The sequence below is a fragment of the Heteronotia binoei genome, chromosome 7 (genome assembly GCF_032191835.1).
Source record: "Heteronotia binoei isolate CCM8104 ecotype False Entrance Well chromosome 7, APGP_CSIRO_Hbin_v1, whole genome shotgun sequence".
In the NCBI taxonomy this organism is placed as follows: domain Eukaryota; kingdom Metazoa; phylum Chordata; class Lepidosauria; order Squamata; family Gekkonidae; genus Heteronotia; species Heteronotia binoei.
Genome location: NC_083229.1, coordinates 485,065 through 509,879, shown reverse-complemented (window position 1 = coordinate 509,879; position 24,815 = coordinate 485,065). Strand labels below are relative to the sequence as shown.

At 51.6% G+C, this 24,815-nt stretch overlaps 1 protein-coding gene across 1 annotated transcript in view; it reads left to right on the top strand.

The window, feature by feature from the left end:
* Nucleotides 1–1,749: 1,749 nt before the first annotated feature.
* Nucleotides 1,750–24,815, top strand: part of LOC132574794 (epiplakin-like) — a 44,685-nt gene continuing 21,619 nt past the window's right edge. Inside the window, exons 1-2 of the mRNA XM_060243028.1 lie at nt 1,750–1,753; nt 3,730–24,085. Of these exons, the coding sequence (XP_060099011.1) occupies nt 1,750–1,753; nt 3,730–24,085 (20,360 nt within the window). The remainder of the gene's footprint in view (nt 1,754–3,729; nt 24,086–24,815) is intronic.

The window sequence follows — 24,815 nt, the reverse complement described above, 5'->3', positions numbered from 1 at the left end:
ATGTGTGACACAGAGTGTTGGACTGGAGGGGCCACTGGCCTGATCCAACAGGGCTTCTCTTATGTTCTTATGTGTGACACAGAGTGTTGGATTGGAGGGGCCATTGGCCTGATCCAACATGGCTTCTCTCATGTTCTTATGTGTGACACAGAGTGCTGGACTGGAGGGGCCACTGGCCCGATCCAACAGGGCTTCTCTTATGTTCTTATGTGACACAGAGTGTTGGACTGGAGGGGCCGTTGGCCTGATCCAACATGGCTTCTCTTATGTTCTTATGTGACACAGAGTGTTGGACTGGAGGGGCCACTGGCCTGATCCAACAGGGCTTCTCTTATGTTCTTATGTGACACAGAGTGTTGGACTGGAGGGGCCACTGGCCTGATCCAACAGGGCTTCTCTTATGTTCTTATGTGTGACACAGTGTGTTGGACTGGAGGGGCCACTGGCCTGATCCGACAGGGCTTCTCTTATGTTCTTATGTGTGACACAGAGTGTTGGACTGGAGGGGCACTGGCCTGATCCAACAGGGCTTCTCTTATGTTCTTATGTGTGACACAGAGTGTTGGGCTGGAGGGGTCACTGGCCTGATCCAACAGGGCTTCTCTCATGTTCTTATGTGTGACACAGAGTGCTGGACTGGAGGGGCCACTGGCCTGATCCAACATGGCTTCTCTTATGTTCTTATGTGACACAGAGTGTTGGACTGGAGGGGCCATTGGCCTGATCCAACAGGGCTTCTCTTATGTTCTTCTGTGACACAGAGTGTTGGACTGGATGGGCCGTTGGCCTGATCCAACATGGCTTCTCTTATGTTCTTATGGGTCAGGATTCAAAAATGAGCTGGGAAAGTGGGACAGGGTGATGGGGGTGGGGGGATAGCAATTGATCAGTGGCTTCCATAGTAATCCTAACACCACTTCCTGGGAATCAGCCCCAGGGAAGAGGATTCGGAGTAGACCTGCTTCGGGTCCTTTCTTGGCCCTGTGACTCAGGCCTGCCTCTAGCCTAGGAATTGGCCCCAAATACCAGGCAGGTAGTGAGGGGGGAGCGTCTCCTCCCCACTCAGAGAACAGATTCTTCTTGACTGTACTTCTTCTTTAGTAAGGTGTGCTGGGGTTGAAGACAGCTGGGATATTCTCCCTCTTGTAGTAAAGTACTCCTCCCCCCAGTAGTGAAAGGTTTCTGCCTGGGGGTTATAACTGCCTGAGTTGGTCATTTGGGGGCTACAGAAATTACATAATAGGATCCTACTTTACAATAAACCTGCTCTATACAGCAGTAAAGACCCTTGAGGGAAGCACATGAATCCATGTTGTACTTTGCAGCCCTACAACCTGCACTGAAAAGCCCCAAGTAGTTTTGCACAGTTGGCAGAAGGCCCGGAGTGTGTGTGTGTGTGTGGGGGGGGGCGGGGTTCTTGACGTCCTCAGGCCAGCCAGTTATTCCAGCAGGTGGGAACCACAGTGGAGGAACAGCGCATGGGGCAGGCAGCTGCCCGTCTTTGCCCATGCGCAGGCTGCGTACTGCCGCTGAATACGGCAGTTGGGCACTCGCACTCTGCTCCTGCTCTTTCAGGCGGTCCCAGGCGTCTCATGTCCAAGCGCCCTGGCTCCTGGATGGCCTGTCCTGTCCTGATGCACTCTGGGTAGTCCACCTTCACTTTGGGTAATCCACTTGAGGGAAAGGCAGGCGATAAATAACGTAAAGGAAATATAAAATAAATAAGCCAGAGTTTGACAAGGGTTACTCATGCGTAAGTAAAAGGTGTTCTGCAGAAGGTCAGTGCCTTTTCGTACAAAGGCAAGGGGGGCAGGGTTGCGACTCATAATAAGACAAGGAGTGGAACTGGGGTGAATATTTCCATTCCTCCCCCTCCCCCCGCCCACAAGATCCCCCCTAGTTCTGAGCAATGTTCCCTCTAAGCTGCAGAGTCCTGTGAGCAAAAATTCTACTTTGTGAGCTGCTGGCTGCGTTCTGGGGTCATCCTTCCTGAGCAAAGACAAAAATGTGTGAGCCGGAGGCTAAAAAACTGTGAGCTCATCTGAGATGGAGGACCATTTCTGAGCAGGGTTCCCTCTAAGCCGAGTTAGTGTGAGCTAGCTCTCAGGGTTTTTTAGCCTCCAGATCACACATTTTTGTCTTCGCTCAGGAAAAAAGGCCCAGGAGCACAAAAATATATGCAGCAGCTCAGGAGACTCCACAGCTTAGAGGGAGGCTCATTCCCCACCCCCCACCCCACCTGGCCCCAAGGCTCTGTGACGGATAGCCTCTAGTTCCGCCCTCCAGGCATCTCATCCAATCCACACCCAGGAGTGGCCTCAGCCAATGGGAGGCAGTGGGAGTGAGGGGAAGGGGGCAGGACAGAAAAGTGGAGGGAAACTCCCTCATGGCTTCCGGGAGGGATTTTTTTTGGGGGGGGGAGCAACAGGGAAACCAAGAGGGGGGAAAGGCCGGGATTTCTGGGAGGAGAGTCAGGGACTGGGGGGGCGAGAGAGCTCAGGCTGGCCTTTCTTGGGTGTGCTGAGGGGGGTTGGGGGGCCCAGAGATGCAGGGAGGGGCAGCGCAGGTGGTCCTCTCAGTCCTCTGAGGGGATAATCTGTGATTGAGGATGGGCTTGGGATCCAGGGGAAGACCCCTCCCACGTGCCCCCTCTTCTATGGGGCTGAGAGGTTCTTGGGGTTCTGGAGGAGATCCACTTTCTGACCAAAACTCCTAAATGTCTGTGGGGTCCTTCCAAAGAAGAGAGAAAGAGCCTTTTTCCTGTCGTGAAAGGAAGGTGTTGGTGTGAATCACTGCAGGAGACTGGGTGGGGGGGTCGCTCGGGAGGATCCTGTTCCCCCTTCCCCCTGTTGGGTGCAGCGAGCGCCACCGACTTGCTGCACCCAACAGCTCCACTCCTACAAGGGGGAAGGGGAAATGCGCACACAACTTTGCAATTTTCAGCTATTGTGCTTACCCACTGCCCCCATCTGTTGCCACAATCCAGACAGATAAAAATAATCCACGTGGTTTCTGTTCAAGCATTCAGGCTGAGCAAGGCTGCAAAGAAAAGGCGAAAGTTTGCCTACCCTAAAGTCAATACTTATCCTAAATGATGTGGAAACAGAATGGGCCACAACCACTGGAAGCTCATCAGCGTTAGTTTAACATCCATCTTTGGCTCAGTTCTCACTGTTGGGACTTCTCCCCATGGCCCCCTGCGGCGTGGAGAAGATGGAGTCCATTGGTCTGTAAAGTGCTCTGGGGCTGCAGCAGGATGGCTGATCCCTTGGCCCGCTCGGAGTCCCCAGATGGGCCAAGTGCCGTCACCAGGACTGAAATGCTGGGGTGGGTCCTGGGGTCAAGGGCATTTCTCTATCCCAGTTTAGCCCCCAGCCTCTCAACAGCTGCAGTCTTCCTCTGCAGACCCTCCCTGGAGACAAAGGCGGCAGCCCTGCAGTTCAGAGCGACTGCACAAAACAGCCCTTGGGGGGAGGAAACGCACTTTGGCATGCCTGAGCAGAATCTGAAGGCCCAGGTCTCACACACACACACAAGAGGCAGGACAGGTGGGTGCTGGGTGACCCTGGGCCGGCCATCCTCAGGGTTGTTGCTCGGAGAGTGCAATGAGGAGAAAAGCAGGGCATGAAGAGAACATTCTAAACAAACAGTGCCAATGCCGTCTTCTTCCTGCTCTTCCCCAAGAAGAGGCCTTTGACTCCCTGTTTCCTTCCTTTGCTCTCTTTGCAGACACCCACGTGCCATTCCTGAAGGGAGCAGAAGGTTCCTTTGCCTGTGTGAGCAGAGCCCAGAGCAGCTCCCCCACCACAATGGAGCCAAGAGAGTCAGCGTCCGAGAACCAGTGTCACCCCCCTGCCCTCCCAGCAGACCCAGTGGGCCCAGACATCCAGAGCATCACAGGCGTCTACGTGGAGGCTTCTGCCAGGACCATGGGGCTCTACGAAGCCCTGCAAGAGCATTTCCTCCAGCCGGACCTCGCCCTGGCTCTGCTGGAGGCGCAGGCGGCCACGGGTGGCATCATCGACTGGAGGAGCAAGCGGCTGCTGTCTGTGGCAGAGGCCCTGAGGATGGAGCTGGTGGGGCTTGAGATGAAGGAAAGGCTCTTGTCTGCTGAGCGAGCAAGAACGGGCTTTGTAGACCCCTACACAGAGGAGACGGTCTCTCTCTACCAAGCCATCCAAAAAGAGCTCATTGGGAAGGAACAAGGCTTGAGCCTCCTAGGTGCCCAGATAGCCACAGGAGGCATCATCGAGCCCACCACCGGCCGCCGTGTTTCTCTCCGGGAAGCATGTGAGCTCGGCTACCTGGGGGAGGAACTGAGCAGCTTCCTTTGTGATCCAGGCAATGAGGCAGCCAAGGGCTTCTGGGACCCAAACAGCAGCCAGAAGGTCACTTACAGGGAACTTAGGAGAAGGTGCATCGCAGATCCAGCCAGTGGCTTGCTCCTGTTGCCCCTGAAAATATCTTTCCCCGGACTGAGAGGCAGGGTGTGCAGCCATGAACTGCTGGATTCTGGAATAATTGATTCTGCCCTCTTCAAAGCCCTCCACAATGGGGAGATCACGGCACAGGAAGTTGCAGAAATGGACTCTGTTCAGCGGTTCCTCTCAGGGACAGGCAGCATTGCGGGTGTGGCTGTGCTGGAGGCCAACGCCTGCAGGAGCATCTACCAGGCTTTGACAGAGCATCTCCTTGTGCCGGGCACAGCGCTGACCCTCCTGCAGGCTCAAGCAGCAACAGGCTGCTTGACTGACCCTGTCAAGAATGAGAAGTTCACTGCGGACACAGCCGTGCAGGCAGGAGTTGTGGGACCAGAACTCCACGAAAAACTGTCTGCAGCCGAGAGAGCGGTCACAGGATACAAAGACCCCTACAGTGGGGAGACGGTTTCTCTGTTCCAAGCCTTCCAGAAGGGTCTTGTGCCCAGGGATCCTGCCATCTTCCTGCTTGATGCCCAGCTTGCCACTGGTGGCATCGTGGACCCACACACGCATCACCGGCTTCCTGTGGAGGTGGCCTGCCAACGGGGCCTTCTGGACAGAGACACGCATGCCCTCCTCTGCAGTCCCACTGACGGCACCCGCGGCTTCTTTGAGCCCAACTCCAAGGAGACCTTGTCTTATGCAGAGCTGCTACTGAGATGTGTTACTGACCCAGAGACGGAACTCTACCTCCTACCTCTTTCTGGAGACCCCCGTGGGGCACATTCCTTCATTGACCACGGCACACGGGTTGCTCTCGAGAACACAGAAGTGCCGGTGGTCTGTGGCAAATTCAAGGGGAAACAGATGTCACTCTGGAAGCTCCTTTTCTCAGACTACTTCACGGGAAAGCAGAGGCGGTCCCTCATCCAGCAGTTCCGCTCTGGGGGGCTCTCCACTCAGGAACTGGCTGACGTCATCTGCGACAATATCCGGCAAGGGGCTGCCCATTCTGCAGTCACGTTTGAAGGCCTCAGGGAAAAGGTGACCCCTGCCCAGCTGCTGAGTTCCAAAATCATCAACCAAGATTTGTTTGAGAAGCTAACCCAGGGGGAAGCATCGGCCAAAGACGTTGTTGGCATGGGCACAGTTAGAAAGTACTTGGAAGGGACGGGCAGCATTAGTGGCTTAATCCTGCCTGACTCTGAGGAGAGAATCGGCATCTACCAAGCCAAAAGAAAGGGCTTCCTGCGGCCAGGAACTTCCCTCATCCTCCTTGAGGCACAGGCTGCAACGGGATACCTCATTGACCCTGCCGCCAACAAAAAGTACTCCGTGGATGAGGCCCTGCGTGCAAATCTCATTGGCCCAGAGGTATACGACAAGCTCCTAGCTGCTGAGAAAGCCGTCACTGGCTACACAGACCCATACACCGGCCACAAGATCTCCCTCTTCCAGGCCATGATGAAGGACCTCATTGTGAAGGAGCACGCCATCCGTCTCCTGGAGGCTCAGATTGCCACCGGAGGCATCATTGACCCAGTCAACAGCCACCGCCTCCCCGTGGAAGCCGCCTACCAGAGGGGCTACTTTGACAAGAAGATGAACCTGATCCTCTCAGACCCCAGCGACGACACCAAGGGCTTCTTTGACCCAAACACACACGAGAACCTGACCTACCTCCAGCTGAAGGAGAAGTGCGTCACAGAAAGCTCCACGGGCCTCTGCCTCCTCCCCCTGAACAGCAGGAAGCGCCAGTTCATCGATGATGCCACCAAGCAGGCCTTTCGGAGCTCCTGGCTCCTTGTGAAATACGGGCGCTTCCGAGGGCAAAGGGTATCTGTCTGGGATCTGCTGAACTCAGAGTACTTCAGTGAGGGTAAGAGGCGGGAAATGTTCAGTCACTACCACCTGCGCAAGGTCACCCTCGAGCAAATCAAGCTCATGCTGCAGGAGGAGATGAAGAAGTGGGCCCGCATCACATTCCCAGCCATGAGGGGCCACGTCACGGCCTACCACTTGATGGAATCCGGTATCCTTGGCCGGGACCTCTTTGAAAGGCTGCTGGAGGGAGCCTTGAGCCCAGAGGAGGTCCTGCGCATGGATTCAGTCCGGAAATACCTCTATGGCACGGGCAGCATTGGGGGGATTGTTCTGCAGCCCTCCAAGGAGAAAGTGGGCCTCTACGAAGCCATGAAGAGAAACATTGTGCTGCCAGGGGTGGTCTTACCTTTGCTTGAAGCACAGGCAGCCACTGGGTTCCTCCTTGACCCGGTGAGCAGCCAGAAGGTCTGCCTGGATGAAGCCGTGAAGGGTGGCCTCGTCGGCCCAGAGCTCTACGACAAGCTACAGCGTGCAGAAGCTGCTGTCACTGGCTACAAAGACCCCTTCACCGGTGAGAAGGTCTCACTCTTCCAAGCCATGAAAAAGGGCCTTGTTCCGGACAAAGAGGCCATAAGGCTCCTGGATGCCCAGCTGTCCACTGGGGGAGTAATAGACCCTCACAGGGCCCACTATGTCCCTGTAGAATTTGCCCAGAAAAGAGGCTATTTGGATGAGAGCCTCACCAGCAGACTGTCCCACCCAAACAGTGACACCAAAACGTTCTGCAGTCCTGACAGCAAAGAGAACGTGACTTACAGCCAGCTGATAGATCGGTGTCAACAGGATGAAGGCTCCGGTTTCCGCTTGCTGCCTCTGTCCGAAACCGCCTCTCTGGTCTGCACAGATGAGCAAATGGAACGCCTGTTCCGGGAGACCCTGGTGGAAGAAAAAGGGCTGAGTCTCTGGGAGCTCCTGCACTCTGGCTACTTCACTGAAGAGCAGAGAAGGGATTTCTTTGAGAAGTTCAGGTCGGAGGCAATTTCGCTCCAGCAGTTGATCCACCTTGTTTTGAGGCTCATTAAGGAAATGGAAATGAAGGCTCAAGCCCAGGTCACCTTCCAGGGCTTGAGAGGAACAGTGCCGGCTGTCTGGCTCTTGGATAACGGCATCCTTTCGGAAAAGGTCTTCACAGAGCTGGTGCAGGGCAGGAAGAGACCCGAACAAGTGGCCGAGATGGAGAGCGTGAAGCAATATCTGCAGGGCACTGGGAGCATCGTGGGAGTTTTCCTTCCAGCCTCCAAAGAGAAAATGAGCATCTACCAAGCCATGCAGAAAAACCTGCTCATGCCGGGCATGGGGGCAAGGCTTCTGGAAGCGCAGGCGGCAACAGGGTCCCTTGTGGACCTGGGGTCAAACCAGAGGCTTGGTGTAGAGGAGGCCACCAGGACTGGTGTGGTGGGCAAAGAGCTGACCGAACAGCTGCTCCAGGCTGAGAGAGCACTGACAGGCTACAGAGACCCTTACTCAGGAAGGCTGATCTCGGTGTGCCAGGCCATCAGGAAAGAGCTGGTTCCTGCCGCGGCTGGCATCCCTTTGCTGGAAGCTCAGCTGGCCTCTGGAGGGGTCATTGATCCAATCCACCACCATCACCTTCCTCTCCATTCCGCCTACAAGCACGGTTTCTATGACGAAGACATGCACAGGTGTCTTTCTCAGCCCACGGAGGACTCCTGCGTCTTCTTTGACCCCAACACACAGGACAGCCTGACTTATCAGCAGCTGAAGGAGAGATGCATCCGAGATCCACTGACCGGGCTGTTGCTACTTCCTCTCTCAGAAGATGCTGCTTTTTATGGGGACACACAAATTATGGAGGTGCTGAAATCAGAAACCGTTTGCGTCAGCGCTGGGCGGTTTAAAGGGCGAGTGGTTTCTCTCTGGGATCTACTCAACTCTGAGTACATCTCCAAGAGCAAGCGGAGAGAGCTGCTGATGACCTACAAAGAGGGGGCTGCTGAGGCCCTTCAAGAAATCATCACAGCCATCACCACGGCCATTGGAGAGACTGAAATGCAAGGCAAGAGGTTCACCTTCAGGGGGTTGCGCAAGCAGGTGTCGGCCAGCGACCTCTTCCAGGCAGAGCTCATAGACAAGGGAACTCTGGATGAGCTTCACCAGGGAAAGAAAACTGTCCAGGAGGTCACTGAGATGGACTCAGTCAGGAGGTTCCTGGAGGGCTGCAACTTCATCGCTGGAGTCCTTCTGCAGCCGACTTGTGAGAAGATGAGCATCTACCAGGCCATGAGGCAGGGTCTCCTGAGGCCAGGAATGGCCCTTGTGCTGCTTGAGGCACAGGCTGCCACTGGGTTTCTCATTGACCCCGTGAAGAACAAGAAACTGTCTGTAGACGAAGGGATGGCCACAGGGCTGATTGGAAGAGAAATCTACGAGAAGCTGCTGAGTGCAGAAAGAGCAGTGACTGGATACACGCACCCCTACACGAAAGGACAGATCTCTCTCTTTGAGGCCATGAACGAAGAGCTCATTGTGCGAAGCCATGGCATCCGCCTGCTGGAGGCCCAGATCGCCACTGGGGGCATCATCGACCCTGTGCACAGTCACCGGATCCCTGTAGAGGTAGCTTACAAGCGAGGCTACTTTGACGAAAAGATGAACCAAGTCCTTTCAGACCCCACTGATGATACCAAAGGTTTTTTTGACCCTAACACACACGAGAACCTCACTTACCTCCAGCTACTAGAACGATGCGTTCAGGATGCAGAGACTGGGCTGTATATGTTGCAAATAGTGAGAAGGGGGGAAAGGTACTTCTATATCGATGAGACAACGAAACAGTTCTTACAAACACAGTTGATCCAGATGCACGTAGGGAAGTACAAAGGCCAGGCTGTCTCCATCTGGGACCTCCTCTGCTCCCCATACATTCAAGAGCAGAGAAGGAAAGACCTGGTGAGGCAGTACAAGTGTGAAATGCTGACATTAGAACGTCTCATCAGCATCATCACCACAGCCATTGAGGAAACAGAACACAGGACTCAGAAGCTGAAGGTGAAGGGCCTCAGAGGGGAGGTATCAGCTGCAGAGCTCTTCAACGCAGACATAATTGACAAGAAAACGTTAGATGGGCTGCATCAAGGGGCTCATGCTCTCAACCAGCTTATCCAGAAGGACTCCGTAAAACGATACCTGGAAGGGACTGGCTGCATAGCAGGGGTTTCTGTGGCATCCAAGAAGATGACTATCTATGAAGCTGTGAAGATGGGACTTCTCTCCCCAGAGAATGGTCTTGTCTTACTAGAGGCCCAGGCAGCAACTGGCTTCATCACCGACCCACTGAAGAAGAAAACATTCTCTGTTGACCAAGCTGTCTCGGCTAGAGTTGTAGGTGATGAAATTCACGAAAAGCTTGTTTTTGCAGAGAAAGCTGTTACTGGGTACACTGACCCTGCCACAGGGAACAAACTTTCACTCTTCCAAGCTATGAAGAAGAGCATTGTTGAGAGAGCCTATGCTCTCAGGCTGCTGGAAGCCCAGCTTGCCACTGGGGGCATCATGGACCCTAAATCTGGCCACCGTGTCCCTGTGGAGGTAGCTTACAAACGTGGCTGTTTGGATGAAGACACCCTCGTCCTACTTTCTGATCCAGAATATGGCATCAAAGGATTTGTGGATCCCAACACACACAAAAGGATTACATATGCTCATCTCCTTCAGAGATGTGCCAAAGACAAAGACACAGGGTTGCACCTCCTACAGCTGCTCAACAAAAGTGAATATTTCTATGTAGACGACACAACAAAAAATATTCTGTCATCCACCAAAGTGAATGTAAAGCTTGGGAAATATGCAGGGCAGACTCTCTCTGTATGGGAACTTCTTTGTTCAGATTATATCAATGAAGAAAAGAGAAAAGAGTTGATAAAAAAATACAAGCAGGGATCCTCTGTTATTCTTCAACACATCACAAATGAAATCCTGGACATCATAGACGAAAAAGAGAGAAACAGAAGGGATATATGGTTCCAGGGCCTTCGACAACAAGTTACAGCTTCAGAATTATTCAAAGCTGACATAATAAGTCAGGACACAATAAAGAAGCTGGAGGAGGGAAGACAGACTGTCCAAGAAGTGGCCAACATGGATTCAGTCAGGAGATACCTGGAAGGCACCAGCTGCATTGCCGGAGTGCTTGTGCCATCCAAGAAAGACCCTTCCAAGATGCAGCAGATGACCATCTACGAGGCCATGTGGAAGGGCATTCTCAGGCCAGGCACTGCCCTCGTGCTGCTGGAGGCACAGGCTGCCACCGGCTTCATCGTTGACCCGCTGAAGAACGAGAGGCTCTCTGTCGATGATGCGATCTCTACCGGATTAGTGGGTGGAGAAATACATAGCAAGCTCCTTGCAGCAGAAAAAGCTGTGACTGGATACACAGACCCATACACAGGGAAAAGAATTTCACTTTTCCAGGCAATGAAAAAAGACCTTATAATCAAAGAACATGGAATCCGCTTGCTGGAAGCCCAGATTGCCACAGGAGGGATCATTGACCCAGTCAACAGCCATCGCATTCCTATTGAAGTGGCTTATAAACGGGGCTACTTTGATGAGCATATGAACCAGGTTCTCTCAGATCCTACAGATGACACCAAAGGTTTCTTTGATCCCAACACTCATGAGAACCTCACGTATATGCAGCTGCTTAAAAGATGCACTTGTGATCCTGACACAGGACTCTTTATGCTTCAGATAAACAACAAAGGATTTGGAGTCTTTGATTCAGAGGAGAACATTAGGAAGACTTTGAAGTCTACAAAAGTAAAAGTCAGTTTGGGGCAATTTCAAGACCAGAATGTCTCTCTCTGGGACATTCTCTACTCTACATACATCTCACAATACAAAAGACAACAACTTTTAGAAGAGTATAAAAATGGGAAAATAATGTTAAAGGAAATTACCACCATACTTAAATCAATTCTAGAAGAGATTGAACTACGTGGCAGTTATCATATTCAAAATATGTCAAACCTGAATGAAGAAGAAAAAATATCAAATAAGGAATATAACAATACACTACAGAACAATGAGGACTGGAAAACCACTCTGCAGAGGGCTACAATGACTGTGAAAGAAGAAGGTCTTCCAGACAAAAGACTCTCAGTATGGGATACTGTCTTTTCTATGACCATCCCAGAACACAAAAGAGAAGAACTGCTAAGCAATTACAGGAAAGGCAAGCTAACCATGGAGAAGCTCAAAGAAATCCTTGCTTCCCTCCATGCTGAGACCACCAGCAGAGTGGCCATATGTCCCAGTGCCCCAGACCCCCATCGTCCAGCCATGGCATCTTTTGCAGAAGAGGAGGATGCTGCTGCAGCAGAAGAGAACGGAAGAGAAATGGCCTTGAAGACCCGTATGGTTGAAATACGTGTTGGTGAGTTCCGTGGTCAGAAAGTCTCCATATGGGATCTGCTCCATTCCAAGTACATCCCTGAAGAGAAGAGGAAAGAGATCCTGCATTTGTACAAGACTGGCATTCTCACCATTGACCAGATGGAAACCGTGGTCACTGGCATCGTGAACGGAACAGAGGAGGAGAAAATGAAGGAAGCAGCTTCTCCCACAGCTGCATCGTCATCCTGGGAAGACCCCTTACGGAATCACACCGTGGTCTTGCATGTCAGTGAATTCCAAGGCCAGGAAGCCTCCCTGTGGGATCTCATCTTCTCTCAGTCCATTCCTGACAGCAAAAGAGAGGAGCTCTTGACAAAGTACCGGTCAGGACTTCTGGACATTCCTGACATGATTGCCACACTCATCCCCATTCTCACAGGGAGAGAGGGAAGCCACATCCAAGATGCAGGAAGCAGTCTGGCCAGCAGGAAACTGTTGCAGGAAGGCAGAACTGCCCTTCCTATGAACGATCAGGAGCTGGAACAGGCATTACGAATGATGACCACGGACGTCCCTGTGGGTGAATTCCAATGCTACAAGTGTTCCATCTGGGAGCTTCTCTTCTCCAAATATGTGACTGTGGAGCAACGTCAAGAGCTCCTGCAGAGGTATCGAGTTGGCGCTATCAGTGCTGAGGAACTCGTCCAATTAATCATTGCCCTGATTGAAGAAACAGAAGAGAGGAGCAACACGTTGAAGTTCCCAGGCCTCAGGAGAGAAGTAACTGCCTCAGAGCTCTTCAACTCCCAAATCATTGATCAGGACACACTGTCTGATCTCACGCGGGGAGCCAAGTCCGTGGTGGAGATCACAGAGATGGATTCGGTGAAGAGGTACCTGGAAGGCACCAGCTGCATTGCCGGAGTGCTTGTGCCATCCAAGAAAGACCCTTCCAAGATGCAGCAGATGACCATCTACGAGGCCATGTGGAAGGGCATTCTCAGGCCAGGCACTGCCCTCGTGCTGCTGGAGGCACAGGCCGCCACCGGTTTCATCGTTGACCCGCTGAAGAACGAGAAGCTCTCTGTCGACGATGCCGTCTCTGCAGGACTGGTGGGTGCCGAGCTACAAGAGAAGCTTCTCTCCGCGGAGAAGGCCGTGACCGGGTACAACGACCCCTACACAGGGAACAAAATCTCCCTTTTCCAGGCTATGAACAAAGGCCTCATAGTCAAAGACCACGGCATCCGCCTGCTGGAGGCCCAGATTGCCACAGGGGGCATCATCGACCCCGTGCACAGCCACCGCCTCCCCGTGGAGATGGCGTACAAACGGGGCTACTTTGATGAGGAAATGAACCAGATCCTCTCAGACCCAACGGATGACACCAAGGGCTTCTTCGATCCCAACACTCATGAAAACCTCACGTACATGCAGCTTCGACTCAGATGCATCCCTGATCCGGATACCGGTTTGCTGATGCTCCACTTGATGGAAAAGGGCTCCTTGTTCTTTGCTCTAAATGACAACACACGGAAGTCTTTGCAGTCTGCGAAGACCACGCTTGACGTGGGGATGTTCCAGGGCCAGCAAGTCTCCGTCTGGGACCTTCTCTTCTCGGGATACATCCCCCCGAACAAGAGACAGGAACTACTAAGGCAGTACAAAGCTGGCACTATCACTATCCAGGACATCATCCAGATCCTCACTGCTATCGTCACTGAGACCGAGGAAAGGAACACCAGAAATACCCAGTCCCGCAAACAACCTCCCAGTCCACCCCAAAGAGAAGCACTCTGTCCTGATGCTGCTCATCCAAGCCAAGAGGAAACCTGGGAAAAGACCCTGAAGAACACAGTCATCACCTTGCCTGCAGGTGATCATCAAGGTCAGCAAGTTTCTGTGTGGGATCTCCTCTTCTCCTGTTACATCACCGAAGAAAAGAGGACAGAACTGCTGGAGTTGTATAGGAGAGGGATGCTACCGATGGACCGGCTGATAAGTATCCTCACCACCCTTGTCGTGAAAAAAGAATCCACAAAGAGGAAACTTGACATCAAAGTGAGAAGCCCAGCCCAAGAGAGCGCAGCAGACAAGGAAGACGACATTTCCTCACCCTCAGGAACAGGAAACTGGGAAACTTCCTTGCAGTCTCATCACATCCAGGTGCCCCTTGGGGAGTTGCAACACCAGCAGCTATCACTGTGGGATGCCCTTTACTCCCGGTTCATCCCAGATAACAAAAGAGAAGAGCTACTGAGCGACTTCAGGAAAGGCAAGCTAACCCTAGAGATACTCACAGAAATCTTTGCTTCCCTCTATGCTGCGACCACCACCAGAATGGCTATATGTCCAAGTGCCTCAGACCCCCATCATCCAGCCATGGCATCTTTTGCAGAAGAGGAGGATGCTGCTGCAGCAGAAGAGGACGAAAGAGAAACGGCCTTGAAGACCCGTATGGTTGAAATACGTGTTGGTGAGTTCCGTGGTCAGAAAGTCTCCATATGGGATCTGCTCCATTCCAAGTACATCCCTGAAGAGAAGAGGAAAGAGATCCTGCATCTGTACAAGACTGGCATTCTCACCATTGACCAGATGGAAACCGTGGTCGCCGGCATCGTGAACGGAACAGAGGAGGAGAAAATGAAGGAAGCAGCTTCTCCCTCAGCTGCTCCATCGTCATTCTGGGAAGACCCCTTACGGAATCACACTGTGGTCCTGCATGTCGGTGAATTCCAAGGCCAGGAAGCCTCCCTGTGGGATCTCCTCTTCTCTCAGTACATTCCTGACAGCAAAAGAGAGGAGCTCTTGAAAAAGTACCAGTCAGGACTTCTGGAAATTCCTGATATGATTGCCACACTCATTCCCATTCTCACAGGGAGAGAGGGAAGCCACAACCAAGATGCAGGAAGCGGTCTGGCCAGCGAGACAAAACTGTCGCAGGCAGGTGGAACTGCCCTTCCTCCTATGCAAGATCAGGAGCTGGAACAGGCATTACGAATGATGATGACGGACGTCCCTGTGGGTGAATTCCAAGGCTACAAGTGTTCCATCTGGGAGCTTCTCTTCTCCAAATATGTGACTGTAGAGCAACGTCAAGAGCTCCTGCAGAGGTATCGAGTTGGCGCTATCAGTGCTGAGGAACTCGTCCAATTAATCATTGCCCTGATTGAAGAAACAGAAGAGAGGATCAACACGTTGAAGTTCCCAGGCCTCAGGAGAGAAGTAACTGCCTCAGAGCTCTTCAACTCCCAAATCATTGATCAGGACACACTGTCTGATCTCACGCGGGGAGCCAAGTCCGTGGTGGAGATCACAGAGATGGATTCGGTGAAGAGGTACCTGGAAGGCACCAGCTGCATTGCCGGAGTGCTTGTGCCATCCAAGAAAGACCCTTCCAAGATGCAACAGATGACCATCTACGAGGCCATGTGGAAGGGCATTCTCAGGCCAGGCACTGCCCTCGTGCTGCTGGAGGCACAGGCCGCCACCGGTTTCATCGTTGACCCGCTGAAGAACGAGAAGCTCTCTGTCGACGATGCCGTCTCTGCAGGACTGGTGGGTGCCGAGCTACAAGAGAAGCTTCTCTCCGCGGAGAAGGCCGTGACTGGGTACAACGACCCCTACACAGGGAACAAAATCTCCCTTTTCCAGGCTATGAACAAAGGCCTCATAGTCAAAGACCACGGCATCCGCCTGCTGGAGGCCCAGATTGCCACAGGCGGCATCATCGACCCCGTGCACAGCCACCGCCTCCCCGTGGAGATGGCGTACAAACGGGGCTACTTTGATGAGGAAATGAACCAGATCCTCTCAGACCCAACGGATGACACCAAGGGCTTCTTCGATCCCAACACTCATGAAAACCTCACGTACATGCAGCTTCGACTCAGATGCATCCCTGATCCGGATACCGGTTTGCTGATGCTCCACTTGATGGAAAAGGGCTCCTTGTTCTTTGCTCTAAATGACAACACACGGAAGTCTTTGCAGTCTGCGAAGACCACGCTTGACGTGGGGATGTTCCAAGGCCAGCAAGTCTCCGTCTGGGACCTTCTCTTCTCGGGATACATCCCCCCGAACAAGAGACAGGAACTACTAAGGCAGTACAAAGCTGGCACTATCACTATCCAGGACATCATCCAGATCCTCACTGCTATCGTCACTGAGACCGAGGAAAGGAACACCAGAAATACCCAGTCCCGCAAACAACCTCCCAGTCCACCCCAAAGAGAAGCACTCTGTCCTGATGCTGCTCATCCAAGCCAAGAGGAAACCTGGGAAAAGACCCTGAAGAACACAGTCATCACCTTGCCTGCAGGTGATCATCAAGGTCAGCAAGTTTCTGTGTGGGATCTCCTCTTTTCCAGTTACATCACCGAAGAAAAGAGGACAGAACTGCTGGAGTTGTATAGGAGAGGGATGCTACCGATGGACCGGCTGATAAGTATCCTCACCACCCTTGTCGTGAAAAAAGAATCCACAAAAAGGAAACTTGACATCAAAGTGAGAAGCCCAGCCCAAGAGAGCGCAGCAGACAAGGAAGACGACATTTCCTCACCCTCAGGAACAGGAAACTGGGAAACTTCCTTGCAGTCTCATCACATCCAGGTGCCCCTTGGGGAGTTGCAACACCAGCAGCTATCACTGTGGGATGCCCTGTACTCCCGGTTCATCCCAGATAACAAAAGAGAAGAGCTTCTGAGCGACTTCAGGAAAGGCAAGCTAACCCTAGAGATGCTCACAGAAATCTTTGCTTCCCTCTATGCTGCGACCACCACCAGAATGGCTATATGTCCAAGTGCCTCAGACCCCCATCGTCCAGCCATGGCATCTTTTGCAGAAGAGGAGGATGCTGCTGCAGCAGAAGAGGACGAAAGAGAAACGGCCTTGAAGACCCGTATGGTTGAAATACGTGTTGGTGAGTTCCGTGGTCAGAAAGTCTCCATATGGGATCTGCTCCATTCCAAGTACATCCCTGAAGAGAAGAGGAAAGAGATCCTGCATCTGTACAAGACTGGCATTCTCACCATTGACCAGATGAAAACCGTGGTCGCCGGCATCGTGAACGGAACAGAGGAGGAGAAAATGAAGGAAGCAGCTTCTCCCTCAGCTGCTCCATCGTCATTCTGGGAAGACCCCTTACGGAATCACACCGTGGTCCTGCATGTCGGTGAATTCCAAGGCCAGGAAGCCTCCCTGTGGGATCTCCTCTTCTCTCAGTACATTCCTGACAGCAAAAGAGAGGAGCTCTTGAAAAAGTACCAGTCAGGACTTCTGGACATTCCTGATATGATTGCCACACTCATTCCCATTCTCACAGGGAGAGAGGGAAGCCACAACCAAGATGCAGGAAGCGGTCTGGCCAGCGAGACAAAACTGTCGCAGGCAGGTGGAACTGCCCTTCCTCCTATGCAAGATCAGGAGCTGGAACAGGCATTACGAATGATGACGACGGACGTCCCTGTGGGTGAATTCCAAGGCTACAAGTGTTCCATCTGGGAGCTTCTCTTCTCCAAATATGTGACTGTAGAGCAACGTCAAGAGCTCCTGCAGAGGTATCGAGTTGGCGCTATCAGTGCTGAGGAACTCGTCCAATTAATCATTGCCCTGATTGAAGAAACAGAAGAGAGGAGCAACACGTTGAAGTTCCCAGGCCTCAGGAGAGAAGTAACCGCCTCAGAGCTCTTCAACTCCCAAATCATTGATCAGGACACACTGTCTGATCTCACGCGGGGAGCCAAGTCCGTGGTGGAGATCACAGAGATGGATTCGGTGAAGAGGTACCTGGAAGGCACCAGCTGCATTGCCGGAGTGCTTGTGCCATCCAAGAAAGACCCTTCCAAGATGCAACAGATGACCATCTACGAGGCCATGTGGAAGGGCATTCTCAGGCCAGGCACTGCCCTCGTGCTGCTGGAGGCACAGGCCGCCACCGGTTTCATCGTTGACCCGCTGAAGAACGAGAAGCTCTCTGTCGACGATGCCGTCTCTGCAGGACTGGTGGGTGCCGAGCTACAAGAGAAGCTTCTCTCCGCGGAGAAGGCCGTGACCGGGTACAACGACCCCTACACAGGGAACAAAATCTCCCTTTTCCAGGCTATGAACAAAGGCCTCATAGTCAAAGACCACGGCATCCGCCTGCTGGAGGCCCAGATTGCCACAGGGGGCATCATCGACCCCGTGCACAGCCACCGCCTCCCCGTGGAGATGGCGTACAAACGGGGCTACTTTGATGAGGAAATGAACCAGATCCTCTCAGACCCAACGGATGACACCAAGGGCTTCTTCGATCCCAACACTCATGAAAACCTCACGTACATGCAGCTTCGACTCAGATGCATCCCTGATCCGGATACCGGTTTGCTGATGCTCCACTTGATGGAAAAGGGCTCCTTGTTCTTTGCTCTAAATGACAACACACGGAAGTCTTTGCAGTCTGCGAAGACCACGCTTGACGTGGGGATGTTCCAGGGCCAGCAAGTCTCCGTCTGGGACCTTCTCTTCTCGGGATACATCCCCCCGAACAAGAGACAGGAACTACTAAGGCAGTACAAAGCTGGCACTATCACTATCCAGGACATCATCCAGATCCTCACTGCTATCGTCACTGAGACCGAGGAAAGGAACACCAGAAATACCCAGTCCCGCAAACAACCTCCCAGTCCACCCCAAAGAGAAGCACTCTGTCCTGATGCTGCTCATCCAAGCCAAGAGGAAACCTGGGAAAAGACCCTGAAGAACACAGTCATCACCTTGCCTGCAGGTGATCATCAAGGTCAGCAAGTTTCTGTGTGGGATCTCCTCTTTTCCAGTTACATCACCGAAGAAAAGAGGACAGAACTGCTGGAGTTGTATAGGAGAGGGATGCTACCGATGGACCGGCTGATAAGTATCCTCACCACCCTTGTCGTGAAAAAAGAATCCACAAAGAGGAAACTTGACATCAAAGTGAGAAGCCCAGCCCAAGAGAGCGCAGCAGACAAGGAAGACGACATTTCCTCACCCTCAGGAACAGAAAACTGGGAAACTTCCTTGCAATCTCATCACATCCAGGTGCCCCTTGGGGAGTTGCAATGCCAGCAGCTGTCACTGTGGGATGCCCTTTACTCCCGGTTCATCCCAGATAACAAAAGAGAAGAGCTACTGAGCGACTTCAGGAATGGCAAGCTAAACCTGGAGAAGCTTACAGAAATCCTTGCTTCTCTCCATGCTGAGACCACCAGCAGGGTGGCAATATGTCCCAGTGCCCCAGACCCCTGTCATCCAGCCATGGCTTCTTTTGCAGAACAGGAAGAAGAAGCGGATTCTGATGCCGCAGAAGAGAATGAAAGAGAAAAGGCCTTGAAGGCCCGGACAGTTGAAATACACGTTGGTGAGTTCCGTGGCCAAAAAGTCTCCATATGGGATCTACTCCATTCCAAGTACATCCCTGAAGAGAAGAGGAAAGAGATCCTGCATCTGTACAAGACTGGCATTCTCACCATTGACCAGATGGAAACCGTGGTCGCAGGCATCGTGAACGGAACAGAGGAGGAGAAAATGAAGGAAACAGCTTCTGACTCAGGAGACAAAGAAGAAACGAGTGCTGATGCACCAGAAGAGGACAAAACAGAAATGGCCTTGAAGGCCCGGAAGGTTGAGATAAGCGTTGGTGAGTTCCGTGGTCAGACAGTCTCCATATGGGATCTACTCCATTCCAGATACATCCCTGAAGAGAAGAGGAAAGAGATCCTGCATCTGTACAAGACTGGCATTCTCACCATTGACCAGATGGAAACCGTGGTTGCAGGCATCGTGAACGGAACAGAGGAGGAGAAAATGAAGGAAACAGCTTCTGACTCAGGAGACAAAGAAGAAACGAGTGCTGATGCACCAGAAGAGGACAAAACAGAAATGGCCTTGAAGGCCCGGAAGGTTGAGATAAGCGTTGGTGAGTTCCGTGGTCAGACAGTCTCCATATGGGATCTACTCCATTCCAGATACATCCCTGAAGAGAAGAGGAAAGAGATCCTGCATCTGTACAAGACTGGCATTCTCACCATTGACCAGATGGAAACTGTGGTCACCGGTATCGTGAACAGAACAGAGGAGGAGAAAATGAAGGAAGCAGCTTATCCCTCAGAAGACAAAGAAGAGGGAAAGGATGCTGATTCACCAGAAGAGGATGAAACAGAGATGGCCTTGAAGGCACGGAAGGTTGAGATAAGCATTGGTGAGTTCCGTGGTCAGAAGGTCTCCATATGGGATCTGCTCCATTCCAAGTACATCCCTGAAGAGAAGAGGAAAGAGATCCTGCATTTCTACAAGACTGGCATTCTCACCATTGACCAGTTGGAAACTGTGGTCACTGGCATCGTGAACAGAACAGAGGAGGAAAAGCTGAAGGAAGCAGTTTCTGACCCAGGAGAAAAAGGAGGAAAGGATGTTGATGCACCAGAAGAGGACGAAACAGAAATGGCCTTGAAGGTCCGGAAGGTTGAGATAAGCGTTGGTGAGTTCCGTGGTCAGAAGGTCTCCATATGGGATCTGCTCCATTCCAAGTACATCCCTGAAGAGAAGAGGAAAGAGATCCTGCATCTGTACAAGACTGGCATTCTCACCATTGACCAGATGGAAACCGTGGTCGCAGGCATCGTGAACAGAACAGAGGAGGAAAAGCTGAAGGAAGCAGTTTCTCACTCAGGAGACAAAGAAGAAAAGGATGCTGATGCACCAGAAGAGAACAAAACAGAAATGGCCTTGAAGGCCCGGAAGGTGGAGATAAGCGTTGGTGAGTTCCGTGGTCAGAAGGTCTCCATATGGGATCTGCTCCATTCTAAGTACATCCCTGAAGAGAAGAGGAAAGAGATCCTGCATTTCTACAAGACTGGCATTCTCACCATTGACCAGTTGGAAACTGTGGTTACCGGCATCGTGAACAGAACAGAGGTGGAAAAGCTGAAGGAAGCAGTTTCTGACCCAGGAGAAAAAGGAGAAAAGGATGTTGATGCACCAGAAGAGGACGAAACAGAAATGGCCTTGAAGGCCCGGAAGGTTGAGATAAGCGTTGGTGAGTTCCGTGGTCAGAAGGTCTCCATATGGGATCTGCTCCATTCCAAGTACATCCCTGAAGAGAAGAGGAAAGAGATCCTGCATCTGTACAAGACTGGCATTCTCACCATTGACCAGATGGAAACCGTGGTCGCAGGCATCGTGAACAGAACAGAGGAGGAAAAGCTGAAGGAAGCAGTTTCTCACTCAGGAGACAAAGAAGAAAAGGATGCTGATGCACCAGAAGAGAACAAAACAGAAATGGCCTTGAAGGCCCGGAAGGTGGAGATAAGCGTTGGTGAGTTCCGTGGTCAGAAGGTCTCCATATGGGATCTGCTCCATTCTAAGTACATCCCTGAAGAGAAGAGGAAAGAGATCCTGCATTTCTACAAGACTGGCATTCTCACCATTGACCAGTTGGAAACTGTGGTTACCGGCATCGTGAACAGAACAGAGGAGGAAAAGCTGAAGGAAGCAGTTTCTGACCCAGGAGAAAAAGGAGAAAAGGATGTTGATGCACTAGAAGAGGACGAAACAGAAATGGCCTTGAAGGCCCGGAAGGTTGAGATAAGCGTTGGTGAGTTCCGTGGTCAAAAGGTCTCCATATGGGATCTGCTCCATTCCAAGTACATCCCTGAAGAGAAGAGGAAAGAGATCCTGCATCTGTACAAGACTGGCATTCTCACCACTGACCAGATGGAAACTGTGGTCACCGGCATCGTGAACAGAACAGAGGAGGAAAAGCTGAAGGAAGCAGTTTCTCACTCAGGAGACAAAGAAGAAAAGGATGCTGATGCACCAGAAGAGAACAAAACAGAAATGGCCTTGAAGGCCCGGAAGGTTGAGATAAGCGTTGGTGAGTTCCGTGGTCAGAAGGTCTCCATATGGGATCTGCTCCATTCTAAGTACATCCCTGAAGAGAAGAGGAAAGAGATCCTGCATCTGTACAAGACTGGCATTCTCACCATTGACCAGATGGAAACTGTGGTCACCGGCATCGTGAACAGAACAGAGGAGGAGAAAATGAAGAAAGCAGCTTCTCCCTCAGAAGACAAAGAAGAGGAAAAGGATGCTGATGCACCAGAAGAGAACGAAACAGAAATGGCCTTGAAGGCACGGAAGGTTGAAATAAGCGTTGGTGAGTTCCGTGGTCAGAAGGTCTCCATATGGGATCTGCTCCATTCCAAGTATATCCCTGAAGAGAAGAGGAATGAGATCCTGCATTTGTACAAGAGTGGCATTCTCACCACTGACCAGATGGAAACTGTGGTCACCGGCATTGTGAACAGAACAGAGGAGGAAAAGCTGAAGGAAGCAATTTCTGACTCAGGAGACAAAGGAGAAAAGGATGCTGATGCACCAGAAGAGGACGAAACAGAGATGGCCTTGAAGGCCCGGAAGGTTGAGATAAGTGTTGGTGAGTTCCGTGGTCAGAAGGTCTCCATATGGGATCTGCTCCATTCCAAGTACATTCCTGAAGAGAAGAGGAAAGAGATCCTGCATCTGTACAAGACTGGCATTCTCACCATTGACCAGATGGAAACTGTGGTCACCGGCATCGTGAACAGAACAGAGGAGGAGAAAATGAAGGAAGCATCCTCCAGTGTCGACTGCGATCCAGTTGTTTCAGTGGAGGGGGAAAGTGTACAGTCCTCATACTATGATCTTCTTCAGCATACTTTACGCTTGGAGAATATTGATGTGACCATCCGTGAGATCCAAGGCCAGAAGTCTTCTGTGTGGGACCCTTTCTTTTCACAGTTTGTCTCCAACATCAGGAGAGAGGAAGTGGTTCACAGACATGGGGCACCTACCGTAAGTGTTAAAGAAAGTAGGAGGAGCATAACTACTCTGATTACACAAACTGAAAACAGACCATTTGCAGTGGGACACAGTGCAAAGGGAGATGTTGTGTCCCCAGATATATTCACGGCTTCTGCATCACAACGTCAAACAGAAACAGAGAATGCCTTGAAATCCAGGATGCTGAAGGGATCTTTTGGTGAGGTTTTTGATCAACAGGTTTCCCTTTGGGATGCATGCCACTGTGAACACATCCCTGAGGAGAAAAGGCGGGACTTGTTGAATTTGTTCAAAACTGGCATGCTCACCATTGACCAACTGGAAACCATAATCACCACCACCCTCAACAAAACAGTAGAAAAAGAGAACAGGAGGGAAGGGTCCCACCCAGACTTGCACTCAGAGCCCTGGGAAGACACATTGCATCATCACTCTGTGGTCCTCCATGCTGGGCAGTTCCAAGGCTGGGAAACTTCCTTATGGGATCTGCTTTTCTCTCAATATATCCCAGAAAATAAAAGGGGAGAACTTCTGATCAGCTACAGAAATGGCAGCTTAAGTCTTGAGGAGCTGAAAAAAATCCTTGCCTCCCTCTTTGCTGAGACTGCGTCTGGAGTTAGTGAACAACCCAAGACCCCAGACATACCTAGACCTCCCACGGCATCTTTTGAGGAAGAAGAGGGAAAGGGTGCTGATGCAGCAGAAAGGGACGAAACAGAGATGGCCTTGAAGGCCCGGAAGACTGAGATAAGCGTTGGTGAGTTCTGTGGTCAGAAGGTCTCCATATGGGATCTACTCCATTCCAGATACATCCCTGAAGAGAAGAGGAAAGAGATCCTGCATCTGTACAAGACCGGCATTCTCACCATTGACCAGATGGAAACTGTGGTCACCGGCATCGTGAATGAAACAGAGGAGGAGAATACAGAGAAATCTGGATTGGTCTCAAATCAACCTCAAGAGAGAAAACAATTCACAAAAAGTCCAAATGTTTCTTTTGGTCACTCCCTCTCTCTGGAGAAAATGTTACGATCTGAGATTGGTGTGGGTCCAGTGGGTGATTTCCAAGGGCGGATGGTGTCTTGTTGGGATCTGCTGTTTTCTCGGTACATTTCGGAAGAGAAACGACAGGAACTTCTAACCAAATTCAAAGAGAACATCCTCTCTGCTCAGGAACTGACAGACACTCTCACCAATATCATCACAGAAGCAGAAACGCACCGTCAGGTCTCAAGGCCTTCCAGGAGTCAGCTGAGCGCACCAGACAAGAGTGACGATTTATATGCACAGCAGCAGCAGCAACTGAAAAAATCTTTGCGGACCACTCTGGTCCCTGTGTCCAGTGGGCAATTCAAGGGGCAAAAGGTGTGTGTGCTGGACCTTCTGTTTTCCAAATACGTCTCTCAGGACAGAAGGCAAGAACTTCTCGAGCAGTACAGGGCTGGGACTCTGCCCATTCAAGATATGGTTACAGCGATAATCACCATGATCGAGGAAGCCGAACGCAAACCTGGGAAGGTGGATGTAAAGAGGAAAATGTCCAGCAAAAAGAGGACAGTATCTTGGGCAGAGAAAGGTGCTGCTGACTCGTAGGTAATGGGACACTGGTGCCTTGATGCTCTCTCAGGCCTCCCAGACAGTATCCCTGGCGGCTTCTTCTCCCATGCACCTTAGAGACTCCTGTCCCTCTGTGGAGATGGTGGGCTGGTTTTGCTGACAGGAGGGAAGGGATTACCTGCTGTTCTCCTTGGAGAGCACCTGGTTGCAACCCTCTCCTTTTCTCTCCATCCTCCTCTGATTATCACCTTGGACTCTGGCTTCTGTCAAACATTTAGCCTCCACACCAGATTATCCATCTGTGAAGAAGTTTGCACAGACATCGCTCTCCCTTGCTTGGCAGGACTCTGTGCTTTCTTCTCCATGGCTCACATAACGCTGGGCTTCTCCGCTGGGCTTGCACAGGAAGCAACATGAAGGAAGCAATCCGTTTCATGATCTCAGCCCCCACCCACTGGTAATGTCAAGTCACGTTCTCTCTGCTAGTTTAAGACCTGACTGCACACAAGATGGTGTCTCTTGCAGGGTTACATTACTGACTGCACACAAGATGGTGTCTTGCAGGGTTACATTATTCCCACACTCGTCCATTTAGCGGCAGATGTCCTGAATTTGCCTCTGGGACCAAAAACCAAGAAAGCCTTGGCATTCCTTCTCATTGCTCTTCGGTTCCTAAGGCTATTCTTACAAGTCAAACCTCTACATTGCAGTGAATGGACTGATGGCGAATTCTAGAGGGCCCCTCTAATGCCTCCCATCCCA